The following is a 26619-nucleotide window of genomic DNA, read 5'->3' on the forward strand; positions in this document are numbered from 1 at the left end:
CTGTTTGGCCACAGCTGTGGGTGCCTTCTTTGCTGATCGCTTTATTCTCTCTTCTAGCATACTCCTTAATCTTATCCAATTTCAGTTTATCCAACAACAGATGCAGCCTGTGATCCACTCATTTTAAGCATTCAACATAAGCAGCATGCCAAAATCCAAAACAAAGGCAACAGCAATTCCTTCAAACTCAGGTGAACGCCTGCAGAGCCACAGCACACACACACACCAAACCGAATAGCAAACGTAGCGGTGGGCGTGTCACAAAAACATCTTCTATGGTCAGAATCCAAACTGCGTTCAAACAAACAATACGCAGCACAAAAACACAGTTTACATACCACCGTCGTCTTCTCCTTATCTGTCAGACTAGCCGATTTTATGGGTGTAGTGTAGTGATGGGATTTCCGGCTCTTTTTAGAGAGCCGGCTCTTTCGGTTCGGCTCACTAAAAAGAGCCGGCTCTTTCGGCTCCGAACCGGCTCTTCAGGTTGTTTTGTTGCTTTAATTAATTTATTATTAACAATAATATAAAATTATGCACAAAAGGAATTACTAACATAAAAACAAGTGGTTTTATTTATATATGTTTATATATAAATATATGCGGTGGCCCCTAGAGACAAAACACGTACAAACTCCAAAACACATTTCTAGCATGAACTGAACTTCCAAAGCAGAGCTACTAGATCACTTAAATTACACAATTGAAAGCATGTGTGTATTGTTTGTGTATTTATACACAGGCACTCATATATATATTCAAATAATTTAAAAAAAAGTTCATTTACCTGTTATTACCACACACCAAATCCGGTCGTTGGTACTTGCTGGCTTGTGTAGCCACAAGATAACAAAGGCTCAACACTGCGCCCAGCATCCTGGAGCACTTCTGTTGTCTTTTGTACGTGTTTTGAGTTTTTATATGCTTCTGAGTTTTTATATGCTTCTGAGTTTTTACGTGCTTCGGAGTTTGTACGTGTTTTTACGTGTTTTGGAGTTTGTACGTGTTTTTACGTGTTTTGGAGTTTGTACATGCTTCAGAGTTCGTACGTGATTTGAAGTTTGTATGTGCTTTGTCTCTAGGGGCCACCGTAAATATACTTTTATTTATTCACTCCACATAAAATGTAATAAATAAATCATATAATACAAAAATCAACTATTCACATTTCAAGTTTTAACTATTTAAATTTCAGCTTTTTCCTTTCACAAATTTAAAGTGAAAAGAACACAAAACACTGCAAACCACAACACAATTAAATATAAATTATAATAATATGAAAACTAAAAGAACATGCATATTCTCTGTCATATGGACCTGCATGAATAAACTTTCTCAATCCTTTATCTCTTTCTTAAGGTCTTAAGTTTTGTTGTTTTTATGTTTTTATGTTTTACAAAAAAAAAAACTTCACATTTTTTATATTTTTAAACGAAAGTGACATGCAAGGATATTTTTCTTTAGTGATGTTGCTTCAGCAATCTCAAATACTAATTATTCTGGGAATTTTTATGGTCAAACTATGTGATTTTCCAAATGTGTGTGTGCGCGAGGTTGTCCTCTCTCTGTGCCGCCAAGATTTTATTTTGGTGCTGAGTTTGATTGTTTGTGGCATTTTTTTAAATGTAACATTTCTTTTAGTCTGAAATTCTTTTACTTTTTTTCACATACATGTCCTGTGTCTTCTACATGTCCTCTGCATGTGCCACTAAATCATACATTTATAACTAAAAGTAAACAGGAAATATAATATAAATATAATAAAATGGAAATAATAACTCATCCTTTCTCCAACACAACCAGCAAATGCACTCAGTATTTAATCATTTCTTTATTTTTGCATATGAAGTATAAATAAGTATTCCAACATGAATCACTTAAATTGATTATTATGTTTAATTTGAGGACATCGACCTGGTGTTAGAGACAGTTTATAAGTTACACCAGCAAGCAAAGCTGTAGTTTGTGGCCTGATTTTCCGATTGTCATGTGATCGTGATGGAGCCGTTAAAGCTTTGAATGTGTCACTTCAAAGAAATGAGACATTTTGTAGGTTTTGGCCTGTTTTAGTGACAGAACAGGGAGCAGGGTCATTTTTATCTCAAACAGTTTATTGATGGAATAAATCTTACTCTCATTTATGAGAATAAGAAGTGACTCAAACACATACTTTCTTCAATTAATTATAAAAATGTCTTTAGCTTAGCTTGTAGTTAGAGCTGGGTTAGGCGACCCTAACCATCCCTCAGGTTCCTGGGGACTTCCCATGATGCACTGAGAGGTGCACTTTGCCCTCCACTCCCTCTTTTGTTCGTGTTTCGTTCCTCTTTTCTCTTTCTCCTCATTTACTGACTTGTCACTGCTGACCGTGGATCTGTTGGAGGTCTCTTCCTGTTCCTCAGCCGTGTTGTAGCGTCTTCACCTGACACTATAAAACACCTACAGGTGTCTCTAATGAGCTGCAGCTGTATGAACTCTGCATGTGCTTGCAGGACCATCAAGCTGTGGGATCTGGAGAAGTTTACGATGATCGGCTCGTTGGAGGGCGACACGACTCCGGTCAGGTGAGTTTTTCCCCGTTGCAGCAGGGTGTAACTGGAATGTGACCTCTGACCCCTGTCCCTGTGGTTTCAGGTGTATATGTTTTAGCCCAGATGGCTCCTGCCTGTACAGCGGCGCCACGGACTCGCTGCGGGTCTTCGGCTGGGAACCGGACCGCTGCTTTGACGCGGTGCCGGTGAGCTGGGGAAAGGTGTCTGACCTCGCCATCTGCAACCAGCAGCTGGTGTGTAGCTCCGCCCACCGCTCAGTAACAGTACTGTGCAGAAGTTTTAGGTAATCTTAATCTTCCACCTTCTCCACATGTCAGATCGGCGTGTCTCATCAGCTGTCGAGTGTGTCGTCCTACGTGGTCGATCTGAAGAGGGTAAAGAAGAGCGGTGGCGCCGTGATCCAGGGGATCATCCAGGACGACCAGCCGCTCACAGAGCCGAAGAAGGACCCCAAAGGAGCGGCACTGCGAAAGAACTACGAGAGACCCACGACCACCTGCAGATCGCAGAGGTACGGCACACTGAGAGACAGGAGAAAATACTCCAGATACTGCAAGTACTGACTCCTGGATTTAAAGTTTTATACATGAGCCACTGGTTTCATTCATCAAACACTCAGATCACATGTCATATATATATATATATATATATATATATATATATATATATATATATATATATATATAATCTTATTTGACTTCAGTGGAAAAGTTTCGCTTCCAGATTCTTTAATAAAAGTAAATAAAGTAAAAAATTTGCAGTTTTTCTTCTAAAAACAAACAAATGTTTGTGATGTCATCAGGTTGAAGCACCGTTCAGAGTCTGACAGGCGGAGCCCCGAAGGGGAGAGGCGGAGCCCTAGCGAGGACGAGGCGGACGAGAAGCTGTCGTCTGCTGAGATCCACAACGCCGAGGACTACAAGGCCATCTTCCAGCCAAAGAGCGCCATCTGTAGGTGGACCCGGAGCATCGCAGCTCAGATGTTGAATAAAGAATACAGTTATACGTACATACAACGAGATCTGTGAAATATTGCTATTGAAAAGGACGCTGAGTTCATCTTTAATCAACACTGCACCAACAAAATCTGTGTTTAGTTTCCCCGAAAGCTTCTATTTCCTCACCTGTTGATCCACCTGCAGCATCGCCATCAGTTCTGCTCTGGCTGATTTTGAGAAGCAGGCCATATTTGAAAAGTGAGAGGAGTAAACATTACTCGCTGTAAGAGCCAAACAGGATGGGAGGATCTGATTGGTTCTTTGTGCCTTTTTAAAATATTCATCCTAATGAGGACAAAGACACTCTCGTCATTTCTTCTTTTGTTTTCATGTCGTCACATTTATTTTGCAGTCTGAGCTCCTCGTTCTCCTCTCTTCCAGCTCGCACTCCTCCTAAGATGTCGGAGCCTTTTCCCGCTCCTCCAGAGGACGGTGAGTCCAGCACAGCTTCACGTTTCTGTGAGACATCAGGAGACGACGCGCCTCCGACGTGTCAGTTTATAGATGAAACACGAACAATAAATCACGTGTTCGACAGTGAAAAACACACGACACAAAAACACACGACAGAGGTGTTTCAGCTCCTGTTTTGTGGTTACTGGGTCGTTTCCTGATGATTTCTTCTTCTGCTCAGAGTCCATTTTGGCGATCAGCCGGCAGCTGAAGGACATAAAGACTCATTTTCCTGATAAACAGCAGGTCAGTGAACGCAGCAGCCGTGTGTCTGTGTGGAAACATGGACGCCTTAGGACAGCGGACTATAAATGCAACGAACCTATCAGAGCTCAAATACCTGCTGTTTACAACAAAGTAGTCCTCCAGCCGCTCGGTTTTCTCTTTCTTTAGTTAAAGATTTTTCTTTGTCTTCAGAAAATCGGTTTAATTCAAAACCATCTAAAACCTTTAACAGCTGTGTGACTTTGGTCTGAGTGCGGTTATATGAGAGGTTTTATGAGTCTAAATTAACAACTAAAATGATGTGTGAGAAATTATTTTGTAATAAGGCCCTGACCCAGATGAAGAAGGGTCACGAGACCATCGGGCTGAACGTGGCCGACTTCCTGCCCGTGAGTGCACGCGTCAGTGTTTTTAGATTCTCGCGACAGCTTTGATGATGAGAATAAAGCTGAACGTGTGTGGTCGGTCAGTCTTCACCCAACCACAGATCTGGAGCCCTGAGTGACGAGGAGGCCCTGACCCAGATGAAGAAGGGTCACGAGACCATCAGGCTGAACGTGGCCGACTTCCTGCCCGTGAGTGCACGCGTCAGTGTTTTTAGATTCTCGCGACAGCTTTGATGATGAGAATAAAGCTGAACGTGTGTGGTCGGTCAGTCTTCACCCAACCACAGATCTGGAGCCCTGAGTGACGAGGAGGCCCTGACCCAGATGAAGAAGGGTCACGAGACCATCAGGCTGAACGTGGCCGACTTCCTGCCCGTGAGTGCACGCGTCAGTGTTTTTAGATTCTCGCGACAGCTTTGATGATGAGAATAAAGCTGAACGTGTGTGGTCGGTCAGTCTTCACCCAACCACAGATCTGGAGCCCTGAGTGACGAGGAGGCCCTGACCCAGATGAAGAAGGGTCACGAGACCATGTGTGTGACGCTGAGCAGCCGACTGAAGAACCTGCAGACGGTCCGAGGGGTGTGGACCCGAGACGGCATCAAGGTGAGGCTGACACACCGGTACCAGCAGCTCGCACGTGTGTGAGAAGGTCATGACCGTTTGGCGGTCTTCTGCCCGGATACAGCCGGGCAGCTCATTCATGCAGCTCCTTCTTTTATTGTTTTGTTTTCAGTTCGTTTGTGTCAATCAAAATATTTTCAAACTGCTCTTTGTTTGTGTGCAGATCGCTCTTGACACCGCCGTCTCCATGAATGATCCGTCCATAGTCGTGGACATCCTGAACATCATCAACCCCCAGCCGTGAGTCTCACACACACACACTCGTTTTCATATCTTAGTGAGGACATCTCATTGACATCATGCTTTAGAGAGCCGCTTACCCAAACCATGAAAAATGAACGCCTACTCGTAACCCTGAGGATTTGAGCCTCAATAATGCATTCAAGCTCGTGGGGACAGGCACTTTGTCCTCACAGGTGACTGTTGGTCCCCACAAGTATAGTAACATTTCAAGTTTCGGTCCTACAAAGCTGTCTAAACAGGTACACACTCACACACACAAACCCGTTTCTACATCTTTGTGAGAACCCTAAGTCACACCTTGGCTTGGCTGCTCCTCAGGGAGGAGAGTTTCACACATCTATCCAGTCAAGTTAAATGACTAATTACTGTAGAGCAGGGGTGTCAAACTCAGATACACAGTGGGCCAAAATTCAAAACTGGAACAAGGTCGCGGGCTAACGTTAATATTTATTGAAAAAAAAAAAATCTTCCTCCAGATATAAGAATGAATCTTTTCTTATGGACTCAAACAAGTTTTGCTGAAAAACTGAATATGGAACAAGCAAAGCTTAATACTAAACAATATATATATTAGCTGTATAATACCAGTAGGCCAGCTCTGATAGTAATTTGGTATGGCTTCGCGGGCCAAATGTAATTAGTCTGTGGGCCAAATTTGGCCCACGGGCCAGAGTTTGACACCTATGCTGTAGAGCCTAAAGTTGTGCGCCGCTTGTTTAATTAAAGACACAAAGAAATCTGCTTATTCTGCAACAATAGGCCAAACGCAGTCTTCTTCAGCTCTGTTTATGTAGCTTTTATGAAACTGATTTTCCATAGTACAAGTAGAATTTAATTTTTCTTTGCTCTCCAGTATAAATGCAATAATTTGCAGGCTTTTTACTGAAACTCTCACAATGCAACACTCAATGCTCAGAGCTTCATATATCAACAGCTCTGAAAATATCTTCTTTTTTAAAGTAATGTAGGACAGGATCTCTCACTCTCTGTGTCTCAAAAAAAACCCAACTAAACTGGCAATCACCACTAAACAAATGAAAGTAGTTTATGGCTTTTTTATCAGCTGCATTTCTTTCATTTATGTATTGATCCCATTGTTTATTGGTAATGCTTTTAGGTCACTGTTTTAGCATGTCTGCCTCACACTCCATTTAAACAGTTTAACAGATAGTGGGAGGAAGGTGGCATTGGAGTTTGTTGGGTGCTCCTTCTGAGACCGATCTGTTGCAGTCTGTTTGGCCACAGCTGTGGGTGCCTTCTTTGCTGATCGCTTTATTCTCTCTTCTAGCATACTCCTTAATCTTATCCAATTTCAGTTTATCCAACAACAGATGCAGCCTGTGATCCACTCATTTTAAGCATTCAACATAAGCAGCATGCCAAAATCCAAAACAAAGGCAACAGCAATTCCTTCAAACTCAGGTGAACGCCTGCAGAGCCACAGCACACACACACACCAAACCGAATAGCAAACGTAGCGGTGGGCGTGTCACAAAAACATCTTCTATGGTCAGAATCCAAACTGCGTTCAAACAAACAATACGCAGCACAAAAACACAGTTTACATACCACCGTCGTCTTCTCCTTATCTGTCAGACTAGCCGATTTTATGGGTGTAGTGTAGTGATGGGATTTCCGGCTCTTTTTAGAGAGCCGGCTCTTTCGGTTCGGCTCACTAAAAAGAGCCGGCTCTTTCGGCTCCGAACCGGCTCTTCAGGTTGTTTTGTTGCTTTAATTAATTTATTATTAACAATAATATAAAATTATGCACAAAAGGAATTACTAACATAAAAACAAGTGGTTTTATTTATATATGTTTATATATAAATATATGCGGTGGCCCCTAGAGACAAAACACGTACAAACTCCAAAACACATTTCTAGCATGAACTGAACTTCCAAAGCAGAGCTACTAGATCACTTAAATTACACAATTGAAAGCATGTGTGTATTGTTTGTGTATTTATACACAGGCACTCATATATATATTCAAATAATTTAAAAAAAAGTTCATTTACCTGTTATTACCACACACCAAATCCGGTCGTTGGTACTTGCTGGCTTGTGTAGCCACAAGATAACAAAGGCTCAACACTGCGCCCAGCATCCTGGAGCACTTCTGTTGTCTTTTGTACGTGTTTTGAGTTTTTATATGCTTCTGAGTTTTTATATGCTTCTGAGTTTTTACGTGCTTCGGAGTTTGTACGTGTTTTTACGTGTTTTGGAGTTTGTACGTGTTTTTACGTGTTTTGGAGTTTGTACATGCTTCAGAGTTCGTACGTGATTTGAAGTTTGTATGTGCTTTGTCTCTAGGGGCCACCGTAAATATACTTTTATTTATTCACTCCACATAAAATGTAATAAATAAATCATATAATACAAAAATCAACTATTCACATTTCAAGTTTTAACTATTTAAATTTCAGCTTTTTCCTTTCACAAATTTAAAGTGAAAAGAACACAAAACACTGCAAACCACAACACAATTAAATATAAATTATAATAATATGAAAACTAAAAGAACATGCATATTCTCTGTCATATGGACCTGCATGAATAAACTTTCTCAATCCTTTATCTCTTTCTTAAGGTCTTAAGTTTTGTTGTTTTTATGTTTTTATGTTTTACAAAAAAAAAACTTCACATTTTTTATATTTTTAAACGAAAGTGACACGCAAGGATATTTTTCTTTAGTGATGTTGCTTCAGCAATCTCAAATACTAATTATTCTGGGAATTTTTATGGTCAAACTATGTGATTTTCCAAATGTGTGTGTGTGTGGAGTAAAATGACCTTGTTCTTATGATGTTGTCACCGTGAATCATTTAGGATTAACAACACAAATTGTATCGATAGCAGAAACAGTCTTATAACTTATAATTCTCACACGTTACCGCTAGTTTTACAAACGCAGTCTTCTTCAGCTCTGTTTATGTAGCTTTTATGAAACTGATTTTCCATAGTACAAGTAGAATTTAATTTTTCTTTGCTCTCCAGTATAAATGCAATAATTTGCAGGCTTTTTACTGAAACTCTCACAATGCAACACTCAATGCTCAGAGCTTCATATATCAACAGCTCTGAAAATATCTTCTTTTTTAAAGTAATGTAGGACAGGATCTCTCACTCTCTGTGTCTCAAAAAAACCCCAACTAAACTGGCAATCACCACTAAACAAATGAAAGTAGTTTATGGCTTTTTTATCAGCTGCATTTCTTTCATTTATGTATTGATCCCATTGTTTATTGGTAATGCTTTTAGGTCACTGTTTTAGCATGTCTGCCTCACACTCCATTTAAACAGTTTAACAGATAGTGGGAGGAAGGTGGCATTGGAGTTTGTTGGGTGCTCCTTCTGAGACCGATCTGTTGCAGTCTGTTTGGCCACAGCTGTGGGTGCCTTCTTTGCTGATCGCTTTATTCTCTCTTCTAGCATACTCCTTAATCTTATCCAATTTCAGTTTATCCAACAACAGATGCAGCCTGTGATCCACTCATTTTAAGCATTCAACATAAGCAGCATGCCAAAATCCAAAACAAAGGCAACAGCAATTCCTTCAAACTCAGGTGAACGCCTGCAGAGCCACAGCACACACACACACCAAACCGAATAGCAAACGTAGCGGTGGGCGTGTCACAAAAACATCTTCTATGGTCAGAATCCAAACTGCGTTCAAACAAACAATACGCAGCACAAAAACACAGTTTACATACCACCGTCGTCTTCTCCTTATCTGTCAGACTAGCCGATTTTATGGGTGTAGTGTAGTGATGGGATTTCCGGCTCTTTTTAGAGAGCCGGCTCTTTCGGTTCGGCTCACTAAAAAGAGCCGGCTCTTTCGGCTCCGAACCGGCTCTTCAGGTTGTTTTGTTGCTTTAATTAATTTATTATTAACAATAATATAAAATTATGCACAAAAGGAATTACTAACATAAAAACAAGTGGTTTTATTTATATATGTTTATATATAAATATATGCGGTGGCCCCTAGAGACAAAACACGTACAAACTCCAAAACACATTTCTAGCATGAACTGAACTTCCAAAGCAGAGCTACTAGATCACTTAAATTACACAATTGAAAGCATGTGTGTATTGTTTGTGTATTTATACACAGGCACTCATATATATATTCAAATAATTTAAAAAAAAGTTCATTTACCTGTTATTACCACACACCAAATCCGGTCGTTGGTACTTGCTGGCTTGTGTAGCCACAAGATAACAAAGGCTCAACACTGCGCCCAGCATCCTGGAGCACTTCTGTTGTCTTTTGTACGTGTTTTGAGTTTTTATATGCTTCTGAGTTTTTATATGCTTCTGAGTTTTTACGTGCTTCGGAGTTTGTACGTGTTTTTACGTGTTTTGGAGTTTGTACGTGTTTTTACGTGTTTTGGAGTTTGTACATGCTTCAGAGTTCGTACGTGATTTGAAGTTTGTATGTGCTTTGTCTCTAGGGGCCACCGTAAATATACTTTTATTTATTCACTCCACATAAAATGTAATAAATAAATCATATAATACAAAAATCAACTATTCACATTTCAAGTTTTAACTATTTAAATTTCAGCTTTTTCCTTTCACAAATTTAAAGTGAAAAGAACACAAAACACTGCAAACCACAACACAATTAAATATAAATTATAATAATATGAAAACTAAAAGAACATGCATATTCTCTGTCATATGGACCTGCATGAATAAACTTTCTCAATCCTTTATCTCTTTCTTAAGGTCTTAAGTTTTGTTGTTTTTATGTTTTACAAAAAAAAAACTTCACATTTTTTATATTTTTAAACGAAAGTGACATGCAAGGATATTTTTCTTTAGTGATGTTGCTTCAGCAATCTCAAATACTAATTATTCTGGGAATTTTTATGGTCAAACTATGTGATTTTCCAAATGTGTGTGTGTGTGGAGTAAAATGACCTTGTTCTTATGATGTTGTCACCGTGAATCATTTAGGATTAACAACACAAATTGTATCGATAGCAGAAACAGTCTTATAACTTATAATTCTCACACGTTACCGCTAGTTTTACAAACGCAGTCTTCTTCAGCTCTGTTTATGTAGCTTTTATGAAACTGATTTTCCATAGTACAAGTAGAATTTAATTTTTCTTTGCTCTCCAGTATAAATGCAATAATTTGCAGGCTTTTTACTGAAACTCTCACAATGCAACACTCAATGCTCAGAGCTTCATATATCAACAGCTCTGAAAATATCTTCTTTTTTAAAGTAATGTAGGACAGGATCTCTCACTCTCTGTGTCTCAAAAAAACCCCAACTAAACTGGCAATCACCACTAAACAAATGAAAGTAGTTTATGGCTTTTTTATCAGCTGCATTTCTTTCATTTATGTATTGATCCCATTGTTTATTGGTAATGCTTTTAGGTCACTGTTTTAGCATGTCTGCCTCACACTCCATTTAAACAGTTTAACAGATAGTGGGAGGAAGGTGGCATTGGAGTTTGTTGGGTGCTCCTTCTGAGACCGATCTGTTGCAGTCTGTTTGGCCACAGCTGTGGGTGCCTTCTTTGCTGATCGCTTTATTCTCTCTTCTAGCATACTCCTTAATCTTATCCAATTTCAGTTTATCCAACAACAGATGCAGCCTGTGATCCACTCATTTTAAGCATTCAACATAAGCAGCATGCCAAAATCCAAAACAAAGGCAACAGCAATTCCTTCAAACTCAGGTGAACGCCTGCAGAGCCACAGCACACACACACACCAAACCGAATAGCAAACGTAGCGGTGGGCGTGTCACAAAAACATCTTCTATGGTCAGAATCCAAACTGCGTTCAAACAAACAATACGCAGCACAAAAACACAGTTTACATACCACCGTCGTCTTCTCCTTATCTGTCAGACTAGCCGATTTTATGGGTGTAGTGTAGTGATGGGATTTCCGGCTCTTTTTAGAGAGCCGGCTCTTTCGGTTCGGCTCACTAAAAAGAGCCGGCTCTTTCGGCTCCGAACCGGCTCTTCAGGTTGTTTTGTTGCTTTAATTAATTTATTATTAACAATAATATAAAATTATGCACAAAAGGAATTACTAACATAAAAACAAGTGGTTTTATTTATATATGTTTATATATAAATATATGCGGTGGCCCCTAGAGACAAAACACGTACAAACTCCAAAACACATTTCTAGCATGAACTGAACTTCCAAAGCAGAGCTACTAGATCACTTAAATTACACAATTGAAAGCATGTGTGTATTGTTTGTGTATTTATACACAGGCACTCATATATATATTCAAATAATTTAAAAAAAAGTTCATTTACCTGTTATTACCACACACCAAATCCGGTCGTTGGTACTTGCTGGCTTGTGTAGCCACAAGATAACAAAGGCTCAACACTGCGCCCAGCATCCTGGAGCACTTCTGTTGTCTTTTGTACGTGTTTTGAGTTTTTATATGCTTCTGAGTTTTTATATGCTTCTGAGTTTTTACGTGCTTCGGAGTTTGTACGTGTTTTTACGTGTTTTGGAGTTTGTACGTGTTTTTACGTGTTTTGGAGTTTGTACATGCTTCAGAGTTCGTACGTGATTTGAAGTTTGTATGTGCTTTGTCTCTAGGGGCCACCGTAAATATACTTTTATTTATTCACTCCACATAAAATGTAATAAATAAATCATATAATACAAAAATCAACTATTCACATTTCAAGTTTTAACTATTTAAATTTCAGCTTTTTCCTTTCACAAATTTAAAGTGAAAAGAACACAAAACACTGCAAACCACAACACAATTAAATATAAATTATAATAATATGAAAACTAAAAGAACATGCATATTCTCTGTCATATGGACCTGCATGAATAAACTTTCTCAATCCTTTATCTCTTTCTTAAGGTCTTAAGTTTTGTTGTTTTTATGTTTTTATGTTTTACAAAAAAAAAACTTCACATTTTTTATATTTTTAAACGAAAGTGACACGCAAGGATATTTTTCTTTAGTGATGTTGCTTCAGCAATCTCAAATACTAATTATTCTGGGAATTTTTATGGTCAAACTATGTGATTTTCCAAATGTGTGTGTGTGTGGAGTAAAATGACCTTGTTCTTATGATGTTGTCACCGTGAATCATTTAGGATTAACAACACAAATTGTATCGATAGCAGAAACAGTCTTATAACTTATAATTCTCACACGTTACCGCTAGTTTTACAAACGCAGTCTTCTTCAGCTCTGTTTATGTAGCTTTTATGAAACTGATTTTCCATAGTACAAGTAGAATTTAATTTTTCTTTGCTCTCCAGTATAAATGCAATAATTTGCAGGCTTTTTACTGAAACTCTCACAATGCAACACTCAATGCTCAGAGCTTCATATATCAACAGCTCTGAAAATATCTTCTTTTTTAAAGTAATGTAGGACAGGATCTCTCACTCTCTGTGTCTCAAAAAAACCCCAACTAAACTGGCAATCACCACTAAACAAATGAAAGTAGTTTATGGCTTTTTTATCAGCTGCATTTCTTTCATTTATGTATTGATCCCATTGTTTATTGGTAATGCTTTTAGGTCACTGTTTTAGCATGTCTGCCTCACACTCCATTTAAACAGTTTAACAGATAGTGGGAGGAAGGTGGCATTGGAGTTTGTTGGGTGCTCCTTCTGAGACCGATCTGTTGCAGTCTGTTTGGCCACAGCTGTGGGTGCCTTCTTTGCTGATCGCTTTATTCTCTCTTCTAGCATACTCCTTAATCTTATCCAATTTCAGTTTATCCAACAACAGATGCAGCCTGTGATCCACTCATTTTAAGCATTCAACATAAGCAGCATGCCAAAATCCAAAACAAAGGCAACAGCAATTCCTTCAAACTCAGGTGAACGCCTGCAGAGCCACAGCACACACACACACCAAACCGAATAGCAAACGTAGCGGTGGGCGTGTCACAAAAACATCTTCTATGGTCAGAATCCAAACTGCGTTCAAACAAACAATACGCAGCACAAAAACACAGTTTACATACCACCGTCGTCTTCTCCTTATCTGTCAGACTAGCCGATTTTATGGGTGTAGTGTAGTGATGGGATTTCCGGCTCTTTTTAGAGAGCCGGCTCTTTCGGTTCGGCTCACTAAAAAGAGCCGGCTCTTTCGGCTCCGAACCGGCTCTTCAGGTTGTTTTGTTGCTTTAATTAATTTATTATTAACAATAATATAAAATTATGCACAAAAGGAATTACTAACATAAAAACAAGTGGTTTTATTTATATATGTTTATATATAAATATATGCGGTGGCCCCTAGAGACAAAACACGTACAAACTCCAAAACACATTTCTAGCATGAACTGAACTTCCAAAGCAGAGCTACTAGATCACTTAAATTACACAATTGAAAGCATGTGTGTATTGTTTGTGTATTTATACACAGGCACTCATATATATATTCAAATAATTTAAAAAAAAGTTCATTTACCTGTTATTACCACACACCAAATCCGGTCGTTGGTACTTGCTGGCTTGTGTAGCCACAAGATAACAAAGGCTCAACACTGCGCCCAGCATCCTGGAGCACTTCTGTTGTCTTTTGTACGTGTTTTGAGTTTTTATATGCTTCTGAGTTTTTATATGCTTCTGAGTTTTTACGTGCTTCGGAGTTTGTACGTGTTTTTACGTGTTTTGGAGTTTGTACGTGTTTTTACGTGTTTTGGAGTTTGTACATGCTTCAGAGTTCGTACGTGATTTGAAGTTTGTATGTGCTTTGTCTCTAGGGGCCACCGTAAATATACTTTTATTTATTCACTCCACATAAAATGTAATAAATAAATCATATAATACAAAAATCAACTATTCACATTTCAAGTTTTAACTATTTAAATTTCAGCTTTTTCCTTTCACAAATTTAAAGTGAAAAGAACACAAAACACTGCAAACCACAACACAATTAAATATAAATTATAATAATATGAAAACTAAAAGAACATGCATATTCTCTGTCATATGGACCTGCATGAATAAACTTTCTCAATCCTTTATCTCTTTCTTAAGGTCTTAAGTTTTGTTGTTTTTATGTTTTTATGTTTTACAAAAAAAAAAACTTCACATTTTTTATATTTTTAAACGAAAGTGACATGCAAGGATATTTTTCTTTAGTGATGTTGCTTCAGCAATCTCAAATACTAATTATTCTGGGAATTTTTATGGTCAAACTATGTGATTTTCCAAATGTGTGTGTGCGCGAGGTTGTCCTCTCTCTGTGCCGCCAAGATTTTATTTTGGTGCTGAGTTTGATTGTTTGTGGCATTTTTTTAAATGTAACATTTCTTTTAGTCTGAAATTCTTTTACTTTTTTTCACATACATGTCCTGTGTCTTCTACATGTCCTCTGCATGTGCCACTAAATCATACATTTATAACTAAAAGTAAACAGGAAATATAATATAAATATAATAAAATGGAAATAATAACTCATCCTTTCTCCAACACAACCAGCAAATGCACTCAGTATTTAATCATTTCTTTATTTTTGCATATGAAGTATAAATAAGTATTCCAACATGAATCACTTAAATTGATTATTATGTTTAATTTGAGGACATCGACCTGGTGTTAGAGACAGTTTATAAGTTACACCAGCAAGCAAAGCTGTAGTTTGTGGCCTGATTTTCCGATTGTCATGTGATCGTGATGGAGCCGTTAAAGCTTTGAATGTGTCACTTCAAAGAAATGAGACATTTTGTAGGTTTTGGCCTGTTTTAGTGACAGAACAGGGAGCAGGGTCATTTTTATCTCAAACAGTTTATTGATGGAATAAATCTTACTCTCATTTATGAGAATAAGAAGTGACTCAAACACATACTTTCTTCAATTAATTATAAAAATGTCTTTAGCTTAGCTTGTAGTTAGAGCTGGGTTAGGCGACCCTAACCATCCCTCAGGTTCCTGGGGACTTCCCATGATGCACTGAGAGGTGCACTTTGCCCTCCACTCCCTCTTTTGTTCGTGTTTCGTTCCTCTTTTCTCTTTCTCCTCATTTACTGACTTGTCACTGCTGACCGTGGATCTGTTGGAGGTCTCTTCCTGTTCCTCAGCCGTGTTGTAGCGTCTTCACCTGACACTATAAAACACCTACAGGTGTCTCTAATGAGCTGCAGCTGTATGAACTCTGCATGTGCTTGCAGGACCATCAAGCTGTGGGATCTGGAGAAGTTTACGATGATCGGCTCGTTGGAGGGCGACACGACTCCGGTCAGGTGAGTTTTTCCCCGTTGCAGCAGGGTGTAACTGGAATGTGACCTCTGACCCCTGTCCCTGTGGTTTCAGGTGTATATGTTTTAGCCCAGATGGCTCCTGCCTGTACAGCGGCGCCACGGACTCGCTGCGGGTCTTCGGCTGGGAACCGGACCGCTGCTTTGACGCGGTGCCGGTGAGCTGGGGAAAGGTGTCTGACCTCGCCATCTGCAACCAGCAGCTGGTGTGTAGCTCCGCCCACCGCTCAGTAACAGTACTGTGCAGAAGTTTTAGGTAATCTTAATCTTCCACCTTCTCCACATGTCAGATCGGCGTGTCTCATCAGCTGTCGAGTGTGTCGTCCTACGTGGTCGATCTGAAGAGGGTAAAGAAGAGCGGTGGCGCCGTGATCCAGGGGATCATCCAGGACGACCAGCCGCTCACAGAGCCGAAGAAGGACCCCAAAGGAGCGGCACTGCGAAAGAACTACGAGAGACCCACGACCACCTGCAGATCGCAGAGGTACGGCACACTGAGAGACAGGAGAAAATACTCCAGATACTGCAAGTACTGACTCCTGGATTTAAAGTTTTATACATGAGCCACTGGTTTCATTCATCAAACACTCAGATCACATGTCATATATATATATATATATATATATATATATATATATATATATATAATCTTATTTGACTTCAGTGGAAAAGTTTCGCTTCCAGATTCTTTAATAAAAGTAAATAAAGTAAAAAATTTGCAGTTTTTCTTCTAAAAACAAACAAATGTTTGTGATGTCATCAGGTTGAAGCACCGTTCAGAGTCTGACAGGCGGAGCCCCGAAGGGGAGAGGCGGAGCCCTAGCGAGGACGAGGCGGACGAGAAGCTGTCGTCTGCTGAGATCCACAACGCCGAGGACTACAAGGCCATCTTCCAGCCAAAGAGCGCCATCTGTAGGTGGACCCGGAGCATCGCAGCTCAGATGTTGAATAAAGAATACAGTTATACGTACATACAACGAGATCTGTGAAATATTGCTATTGAAAAGGACGCTGAGTTCATCTTTAATCAACACTGCACCAACAAAATCTGTGTTTAGTTTCCCCGAAAGCTTCTATTTCCTCACCTGTTGATCCACCTGCAGCATCGCCATCAGTTCTGCTCTGGCTGATTTTGAGAAGCAGGCCATATTTGAAAAGTGAGAGGAGTAAACATTACTCGCTGTAAGAGCCAAACAGGATGGGAGGATCTGATTGGTTCTTTGTGCCTTTTTAAAATATTCATCCTAATGAGGACAAAGACACTCTCGTCATTTCTTCTTTTGTTTTCATGTCGTCACATTTATTTTGCAGTCTGAGCTCCTCGTTCTCCTCTCTTCCAGCTCGCACTCCTCCTAAGATGTCGGAGCCTTTTCCCGCTCCTCCAGAGGACGGTGAGTCCAGCACAGCTTCACGTTTCTGTGAGACATCAGGAGACGACGCGCCTCCGACGTGTCAGTTTATAGATGAAACACGAACAATAAATCACGTGTTCGACAGTGAAAAACACACGACACAAAAACACACGACAGAGGTGTTTCAGCTCCTGTTTTGTGGTTACTGGGTCGTTTCCTGATGATTTCTTCTTCTGCTCAGAGTCCATTTTGGCGATCAGCCGGCAGCTGAAGGACATAAAGACTCATTTTCCTGATAAACAGCAGGTCAGTGAACGCAGCAGCCGTGTGTCTGTGTGGAAACATGGACGCCTTAGGACAGCGGACTATAAATGCAACGAACCTATCAGAGCTCAAATACCTGCTGTTTACAACAAAGTAGTCCTCCAGCCGCTCGGTTTTCTCTTTCTTTAGTTAAAGATTTTTCTTTGTCTTCAGAAAATCGGTTTAATTCAAAACCATCTAAAACCTTTAACAGCTGTGTGACTTTGGTCTGAGTGCGGTTATATGAGAGGTTTTATGAGTCTAAATTAACAACTAAAATGATGTGTGAGAAATTATTTTGTAATAAGGCCCTGACCCAGATGAAGAAGGGTCACGAGACCATCGGGCTGAACGTGGCCGACTTCCTGCCCGTGAGTGCACGCGTCAGTGTTTTTAGATTCTCGCGACAGCTTTGATGATGAGAATAAAGCTGAACGTGTGTGGTCGGTCAGTCTTCACCCAACCACAGATCTGGAGCCCTGAGTGACGAGGAGGCCCTGACCCAGATGAAGAAGGGTCACGAGACCATCAGGCTGAACGTGGCCGACTTCCTGCCCGTGAGTGCACGCGTCAGTGTTTTTAGATTCTCGCGACAGCTTTGATGATGAGAATAAAGCTGAACGTGTGTGGTCGGTCAGTCTTCACCCAACCACAGATCTGGAGCCCTGAGTGACGAGGAGGCCCTGACCCAGATGAAGAAGGGTCACGAGACCATCAGGCTGAACGTGGCCGACTTCCTGCCCGTGAGTGCACGCGTCAGTGTTTTTAGATTCTCGCGACAGCTTTGATGATGAGAATAAAGCTGAACGTGTGTGGTCGGTCAGTCTTCACCCAACCACAGATCTGGAGCCCTGAGTGACGAGGAGGCCCTGACCCAGATGAAGAAGGGTCACGAGACCATGTGTGTGACGCTGAGCAGCCGACTGAAGAACCTGCAGACGGTCCGAGGGGTGTGGACCCGAGACGGCATCAAGGTGAGGCTGACACACCGGTACCAGCAGCTCGCACGTGTGTGAGAAGGTCATGACCGTTTGGCGGTCTTCTGCCCGGATACAGCCGGGCAGCTCATTCATGCAGCTCCTTCTTTTATTGTTTTGTTTTCAGTTCGTTTGTGTCAATCAAAATATTTTCAAACTGCTCTTTGTTTGTGTGCAGATCGCTCTTGACACCGCCGTCTCCATGAATGATCCGTCCATAGTCGTGGACATCCTGAACATCATCAACCCCCAGCCGTGAGTCTCACACACACACACTCGTTTTCATATCTTAGTGAGGACATCTCATTGACATCATGCTTTAGAGAGCCGCTTACCCAAACCATGAAAAATGAACGCCTACTCGTAACCCTGAGGATTTGAGCCTCAATAATGCATTCAAGCTCGTGGGGACAGGCACTTTGTCCTCACAGGTGACTGTTGGTCCCCACAAGTATAGTAACATTTCAAGTTTCGGTCCTACAAAGCTGTCTAAACAGGTACACACTCACACACACAAACCCGTTTCTACATCTTTGTGAGAACCCTAAGTCACACCTTGGCTTGGCTGCTCCTCAGGGAGGAGAGTTTCACACATCTATCCAGTCAAGTTAAATGACTAATTACTGTAGAGCAGGGGTGTCAAACTCAGATACACAGTGGGCCAAAATTCAAAACTGGAACAAGGTCGCGGGCTAACGTTAATATTTATTGAAAAAAAAAAAATCTTCCTCCAGATATAAGAATGAATCTTTTCTTATGGACTCAAACAAGTTTTGCTGAAAAACTGAATATGGAACAAGCAAAGCTTAATACTAAACAATATATATATTAGCTGTATAATACCAGTAGGCCAGCTCTGATAGTAATTTGGTATGGCTTCGCGGGCCAAATGTAATTAGTCTGTGGGCCAAATTTGGCCCACGGGCCAGAGTTTGACACCTATGCTGTAGAGCCTAAAGTTGTGCGCCGCTTGTTTAATTAAAGACACAAAGAAATCTGCTTATTCTGCAACAATAGGCCAAACGCAGTCTTCTTCAGCTCTGTTTATGTAGCTTTTATGAAACTGATTTTCCATAGTACAAGTAGAATTTAATTTTTCTTTGCTCTCCAGTATAAATGCAATAATTTGCAGGCTTTTTACTGAAACTCTCACAATGCAACACTCAATGCTCAGAGCTTCATATATCAACAGCTCTGAAAATATCTTCTTTTTTAAAGTAATGTAGGACAGGATCTCTCACTCTCTGTGTCTCAAAAAAACCCCAACTAAACTGGCAATCACCACTAAACAAATGAAAGTAGTTTATGGCTTTTTTATCAGCTGCATTTCTTTCATTTATGTATTGATCCCATTGTTTATTGGTAATGCTTTTAGGTCACTGTTTTAGCATGTCTGCCTCACACTCCATTTAAACAGTTTAACAGATAGTGGGAGGAAGGTGGCATTGGAGTTTGTTGGGTGCTCCTTCTGAGACCGATCTGTTGCAGTCTGTTTGGCCACAGCTGTGGGTGCCTTCTTTGCTGATCGCTTTATTCTCTCTTCTAGCATACTCCTTAATCTTATCCAATTTCAGTTTATCCAACAACAGATGCAGCCTGTGATCCACTCATTTTAAGCATTCAACATAAGCAGCATGCCAAAATCCAAAACAAAGGCAACAGCAATTCCTTCAAACTCAGGTGAACGCCTGCAGAGCCACAGCACACACACACACCAAACCGAATAGCAAACGTAGCGGTGGGCGTGTCACAAAAACATCTTCGTATGGTCAGAATCCAAACTGCGTTCAAACAAACAATACGCAGCACAAAAACACAGTTTACATACCACCGTCGTCTTCTCCTTATCTGTCAGACTAGCCGATTTTATGGGTGTAGTGTAGTGATGGGATTTCCGGCTCTTTTTAGAGAGCCGGCTCTTTCGGTTCGGCTCACTAAAAAGAGCCGGCTCTTTCGGCTCCGAACCGGCTCTTCAGGTTGTTTTGTTGCTTTAATTAATTTATTATTAACAATAATATAAAATTATGCACAAAAGGAATTACTAACATAAAAACAAGTGGTTTTATTTATATATGTTTATATATAAATATATGCGGTGGCCCCTAGAGACAAAACACGTACAAACTCCAAAACACATTTCTAGCATGAACTGAACTTCCAAAGCAGAGCTACTAGATCACTTAAATTACACAATTGAAAGCATGTGTGTATTGTTTGTGTATTTATACACAGGCACTCATATATATATTCAAATAATTTAAAAAAAAGTTCATTTACCTGTTATTACCACACACCAAATCCGGTCGTTGGTACTTGCTGGCTTGTGTAGCCACAAGATAACAAAGGCTCAACACTGCGCCCAGCATCCTGGAGCACTTCTGTTGTCTTTTGTACGTGTTTTGAGTTTTTATATGCTTCTGAGTTTTTATATGCTTCTGAGTTTTTACGTGCTTCGGAGTTTGTACGTGTTTTTACGTGTTTTGGAGTTTGTACGTGTTTTTACGTGTTTTGGAGTTTGTACATGCTTCAGAGTTCGTACGTGATTTGAAGTTTGTATGTGCTTTGTCTCTAGGGGCCACCGTAAATATACTTTTATTTATTCACTCCACATAAAATGTAATAAATAAATCATATAATACAAAAATCAACTATTCACATTTCAAGTTTTAACTATTTAAATTTCAGCTTTTTCCTTTCACAAATTTAAAGTGAAAAGAACACAAAACACTGCAAACCACAACACAATTAAATATAAATTATAATAATATGAAAACTAAAAGAACATGCATATTCTCTGTCATATGGACCTGCATGAATAAACTTTCTCAATCCTTTATCTCTTTCTTAAGGTCTTAAGTTTTGTTGTTTTTATGTTTTTATGTTTTACAAAAAAAAAACTTCACATTTTTTATATTTTTAAACGAAAGTGACACGCAAGGATATTTTTCTTTAGTGATGTTGCTTCAGCAATCTCAAATACTAATTATTCTGGGAATTTTTATGGTCAAACTATGTGATTTTCCAAATGTGTGTGTGTGTGGAGTAAAATGACCTTGTTCTTATGATGTTGTCACCGTGAATCATTTAGGATTAACAACACAAATTGTATCGATAGCAGAAACAGTCTTATAACTTATAATTCTCACACGTTACCGCTAGTTTTACAAACGCAGTCTTCTTCAGCTCTGTTTATGTAGCTTTTATGAAACTGATTTTCCATAGTACAAGTAGAATTTAATTTTTCTTTGCTCTCCAGTATAAATGCAATAATTTGCAGGCTTTTTACTGAAACTCTCACAATGCAACACTCAATGCTCAGAGCTTCATATATCAACAGCTCTGAAAATATCTTCTTTTTTAAAGTAATGTAGGACAGGATCTCTCACTCTCTGTGTCTCAAAAAAAACCCAACTAAACTGGCAATCACCACTAAACAAATGAAAGTAGTTTATGGCTTTTTTATCAGCTGCATTTCTTTCATTTATGTATTGATCCCATTGTTTATTGGTAATGCTTTTAGGTCACTGTTTTAGCATGTCTGCCTCACACTCCATTTAAACAGTTTAACAGATAGTGGGAGGAAGGTGGCATTGGAGTTTGTTGGGTGCTCCTTCTGAGACCGATCTGTTGCAGTCTGTTTGGCCACAGCTGTGGGTGCCTTCTTTGCTGATCGCTTTATTCTCTCTTCTAGCATACTCCTTAATCTTTTCCAATTTCAGTTTATCCAACAACAGATGCAGCCTGTGATCCACTCATTTTAAGCATTCAACATAAGCAGCATGCCAAAATCCAAAACAAAGGCAACAGCAATTCCTTCAAACTCAGGTGAACGCCTGCAGAGCCACAGCACACACACACACCAAACCGAATAGCAAACGTAGCGGTGGGCGTGTCACAAAAACATCTTCGTATGGTCAGAATCCAAACTGCGTTCAAACAAACAATACGCAGCACAAAAACACAGTTTACATACCACCGTCGTCTTCTCCTTATCTGTCAGACTAGCCGATTTTATGGGTGTAGTGTAGTGATGGGATTTCCGGCTCTTTTTAGAGAGCCGGCTCTTTCGGTTCGGCTCACTAAAAAGAGCCGGCTCTTTCGGCTCCGAACCGGCTCTTCAGGTTGTTTTGTTGCTTTAATTAATTTATTATTAACAATAATATAAAATTATGCACAAAAGGAATTACTAACATAAAAACAAGTGGTTTTATTTATATATGTTTATATATAAATATATGCGGTGGCCCCTAGAGACAAAACACGTACAAACTCCAAAACACATTTCTAGCATGAACTGAACTTCCAAAGCAGAGCTACTAGATCACTTAAATTACACAATTGAAAGCATGTGTGTATTGTTTGTGTATTTATACACAGGCACTCATATATATATTCAAATAATTTAAAAAAAAGTTCATTTACCTGTTATTACCACACACCAAATCCGGTCGTTGGTACTTGCTGGCTTGTGTAGCCACAAGATAACAAAGGCTCAACACTGCGCCCAGCATCCTGGAGCACTTCTGTTGTCTTTTGTACGTGTTTTGAGTTTTTATATGCTTCTGAGTTTTTATATGCTTCTGAGTTTTTACGTGCTTCGGAGTTTGTACGTGTTTTTACGTGTTTTGGAGTTTGTACGTGTTTTTACGTGTTTTGGAGTTTGTACATGCTTCAGAGTTCGTACGTGATTTGAAGTTTGTATGTGCTTTGTCTCTAGGGGCCACCGTAAATATACTTTTATTTATTCACTCCACATAAAATGTAATAAATAAATCATATAATACAAAAATCAACTATTCACATTTCAAGTTTTAACTATTTAAATTTCAGCTTTTTCCTTTCACAAATTTAAAGTGAAAAGAACACAAAACACTGCAAACCACAACACAATTAAATATAAATTATAATAATATGAAAACTAAAAGAACATGCATATTCTCTGTCATATGGACCTGCATGAATAAACTTTCTCAATCCTTTATCTCTTTCTTAAGGTCTTAAGTTTTGTTGTTTTTATGTTTTTATGTTTTACAAAAAAAAAACTTCACATTTTTTATATTTTTAAACGAAAGTGACACGCAAGGATATTTTTCTTTAGTGATGTTGCTTCAGCAATCTCAAATACTAATTATTCTGGGAATTTTTATGGTCAAACTATGTGATTTTCCAAATGTGTGTGTGTGTGGAGTAAAATGACCTTGTTCTTATGATGTTGTCACCGTGAATCATTTAGGATTAACAACACAAATTGTATCGATAGCAGAAACAGTCTTATAACTTATAATTCTCACACGTTACCGCTAGTTTTACAAACGCAGTCTTCTTCAGCTCTGTTTATGTAGCTTTTATGAAACTGATTTTCCATAGTACAAGTAGAATTTAATTTTTCTTTGCTCTCCAGTATAAATGCAATAATTTGCAGGCTTTTTACTGAAACTCTCACAATGCAACACTCAATGCTCAGAGCTTCATATATCAACAGCTCTGAAAATATCTTCTTTTTTAAAGTAATGTAGGACAGGATCTCTCACTCTCTGTGTCTCAAAAAAACCCCAACTAAACTGGCAATCACCACTAAACAAATGAAAGTAGTTTATGGCTTTTTTATCAGCTGCATTTCTTTCATTTATGTATTGATCCCATTGTTTATTGGTAATGCTTTTAGGTCACTGTTTTAGCATGTCTGCCTCACACTCCATTTAAACAGTTTAACAGATAGTGGGAGGAAGGTGGCATTGGAGTTTGTTGGGTGCTCCTTCTGAGACCGATCTGTTGCAGTCTGTTTGGCCACAGCTGTGGGTGCCTTCTTTGCTGATCGCTTTATTCTCTCTTCTAGCATACTCCTTAATCTTTTCCAATTTCAGTTTATCCAACAACAGATGCAGCCTGTGATCCACTCATTTTAAGCATTCAACATAAGCAGCATGCCAAAATCCAAAACAAAGGCAACAGCAATTCCTTCAAACTCAGGTGAACGCCTGCAGAGCCACAGCACACACACACACCAAACCGAATAGCAAACGTAGCGGTGGGCGTGTCACAAAAACATCTTCGTATGGTCAGAATCCAAACTGCGTTCAAACAAACAATACGCAGCACAAAAACACAGTTTACATACCACCGTCGTCTTCTCCTTATCTGTCAGACTAGCCGATTTTATGGGTGTAGTGTAGTGATGGGATTTCCGGCTCTTTTTAGAGAGCCGGCTCTTTCGGTTCGGCTCACTAAAAAGAGCCGGCTCTTTCGGCTCCGAACCGGCTCTTCAGGTTGTTTTGTTGCTTTAATTAATTTATTATTAACAATAATATAAAATTATGCACAAAAGGAATTACTAACATAAAAACAAGTGGTTTTATTTATATATGTTTATATATAAATATATGCGGTGGCCCCTAGAGACAAAACACGTACAAACTCCAAAACACATTTCTAGCATGAACTGAACTTCCAAAGCAGAGCTACTAGATCACTTAAATTACACAATTGAAAGCATGTGTGTATTGTTTGTGTATTTATACACAGGCACTCATATATATATTCAAATAATTTAAAAAAAAGTTCATTTACCTGTTATTACCACACACCAAATCCGGTCGTTGGTACTTGCTGGCTTGTGTAGCCACAAGATAACAAAGGCTCAACACTGCGCCCAGCATCCTGGAGCACTTCTGTTGTCTTTTGTACGTGTTTTGAGTTTTTATATGCTTCTGAGTTTTTATATGCTTCTGAGTTTTTACGTGCTTCGGAGTTTGTACGTGTTTTTACGTGTTTTGGAGTTTGTACGTGTTTTTACGTGTTTTGGAGTTTGTACATGCTTCAGAGTTCGTACGTGATTTGAAGTTTGTATGTGCTTTGTCTCTAGGGGCCACCGTAAATATACTTTTATTTATTCACTCCACATAAAATGTAATAAATAAATCATATAATACAAAAATCAACTATTCACATTTCAAGTTTTAACTATTTAAATTTCAGCTTTTTCCTTTCACAAATTTAAAGTGAAAAGAACACAAAACACTGCAAACCACAACACAATTAAATATAAATTATAATAATATGAAAACTAAAAGAACATGCATATTCTCTGTCATATGGACCTGCATGAATAAACTTTCTCAATCCTTTATCTCTTTCTTAAGGTCTTAAGTTTTGTTGTTTTTATGTTTTTATGTTTTACAAAAAAAAAACTTCACATTTTTTATATTTTTAAACGAAAGTGACACGCAAGGATATTTTTCTTTAGTGATGTTGCTTCAGCAATCTCAAATACTAATTATTCTGGGAATTTTTATGGTCAAACTATGTGATTTTCCAAATGTGTGTGTGTGTGGAGTAAAATGACCTTGTTCTTATGATGTTGTCACCGTGAATCATTTAGGATTAACAACACAAATTGTATCGATAGCAGAAACAGTCTTATAACTTATAATTCTCACACGTTACCGCTAGTTTTACAAACGCAGTCTTCTTCAGCTCTGTTTATGTAGCTTTTATGAAACTGATTTTCCATAGTACAAGTAGAATTTAATTTTTCTTTGCTCTCCAGTATAAATGCAATAATTTGCAGGCTTTTTACTGAAACTCTCACAATGCAACACTCAATGCTCAGAGCTTCATATATCAACAGCTCTGAAAATATCTTCTTTTTTAAAGTAATGTAGGACAGGATCTCTCACTCTCTGTGTCTCAAAAAAACCCCAACTAAACTGGCAATCACCACTAAACAAATGAAAGTAGTTTATGGCTTTTTTATCAGCTGCATTTCTTTCATTTATGTATTGATCCCATTGTTTATTGGTAATGCTTTTAGGTCACTGTTTTAGCATGTCTGCCTCACACTCCATTTAAACAGTTTAACAGATAGTGGGAGGAAGGTGGCATTGGAGTTTGTTGGGTGCTCCTTCTGAGACCGATCTGTTGCAGTCTGTTTGGCCACAGCTGTGGGTGCCTTCTTTGCTGATCGCTTTATTCTCTCTTCTAGCATACTCCTTAATCTTATCCAATTTCAGTTTATCCAACAACAGATGCAGCCTGTGATCCACTCATTTTAAGCATTCAACATAAGCAGCATGCCAAAATCCAAAACAAAGGCAACAGCAATTCCTTCAAACTCAGGTGAACGCCTGCAGAGCCACAGCACACACACACACCAAACCGAATAGCAAACGTAGCGGTGGGCGTGTCACAAAAACATCTTCGTATGGTCAGAATCCAAACTGCGTTCAAACAAACAATACGCAGCACAAAAACACAGTTTACATACCACCGTCGT

At 39.1% G+C, this 26619-nt stretch overlaps 1 protein-coding gene across 1 annotated transcript in view; it reads left to right on the forward strand.

Moving 5' to 3' along the window:
- The window catches only part of LOC308398904 (uncharacterized protein), a 47285-nt gene that overhangs the window by 15675 nt on the left and 4991 nt on the right, over nt 1-26619 (forward strand). The window contains exons 19-37 of the mRNA XM_080885771.1: nt 2493-2564; nt 2635-2785; nt 2870-3063; nt 3355-3503; nt 3932-3982; nt 4185-4249; nt 4699-4803; nt 4885-4989; nt 5071-5220; nt 5402-5478; nt 15629-15700; nt 15771-15921; nt 16006-16199; nt 16479-16627; nt 17056-17106; nt 17309-17373; nt 17823-17927; nt 18009-18113; nt 18195-18344. Coding sequence (XP_080741897.1) covers nt 2493-2564; nt 2635-2785; nt 2870-3063; nt 3355-3503; nt 3932-3982; nt 4185-4249; nt 4699-4803; nt 4885-4989; nt 5071-5220; nt 5402-5478; nt 15629-15700; nt 15771-15921; nt 16006-16199; nt 16479-16627; nt 17056-17106; nt 17309-17373; nt 17823-17927; nt 18009-18113; nt 18195-18344 — 2161 coding nt within the window. The remainder of the gene's footprint in view (nt 1-2492; nt 2565-2634; nt 2786-2869; nt 3064-3354; nt 3504-3931; nt 3983-4184; nt 4250-4698; nt 4804-4884; nt 4990-5070; nt 5221-5401; nt 5479-15628; nt 15701-15770; nt 15922-16005; nt 16200-16478; nt 16628-17055; nt 17107-17308; nt 17374-17822; nt 17928-18008; nt 18114-18194; nt 18345-26619) is intronic.

The sequence above is a fragment of the Rhamphochromis sp. 'chilingali' genome (genome assembly GCF_963969265.1).
Source record: "Rhamphochromis sp. 'chilingali' genome assembly, chromosome: 6".
NCBI lineage: Eukaryota > Metazoa > Chordata > Actinopteri > Cichliformes > Cichlidae > Rhamphochromis > Rhamphochromis sp. 'chilingali'.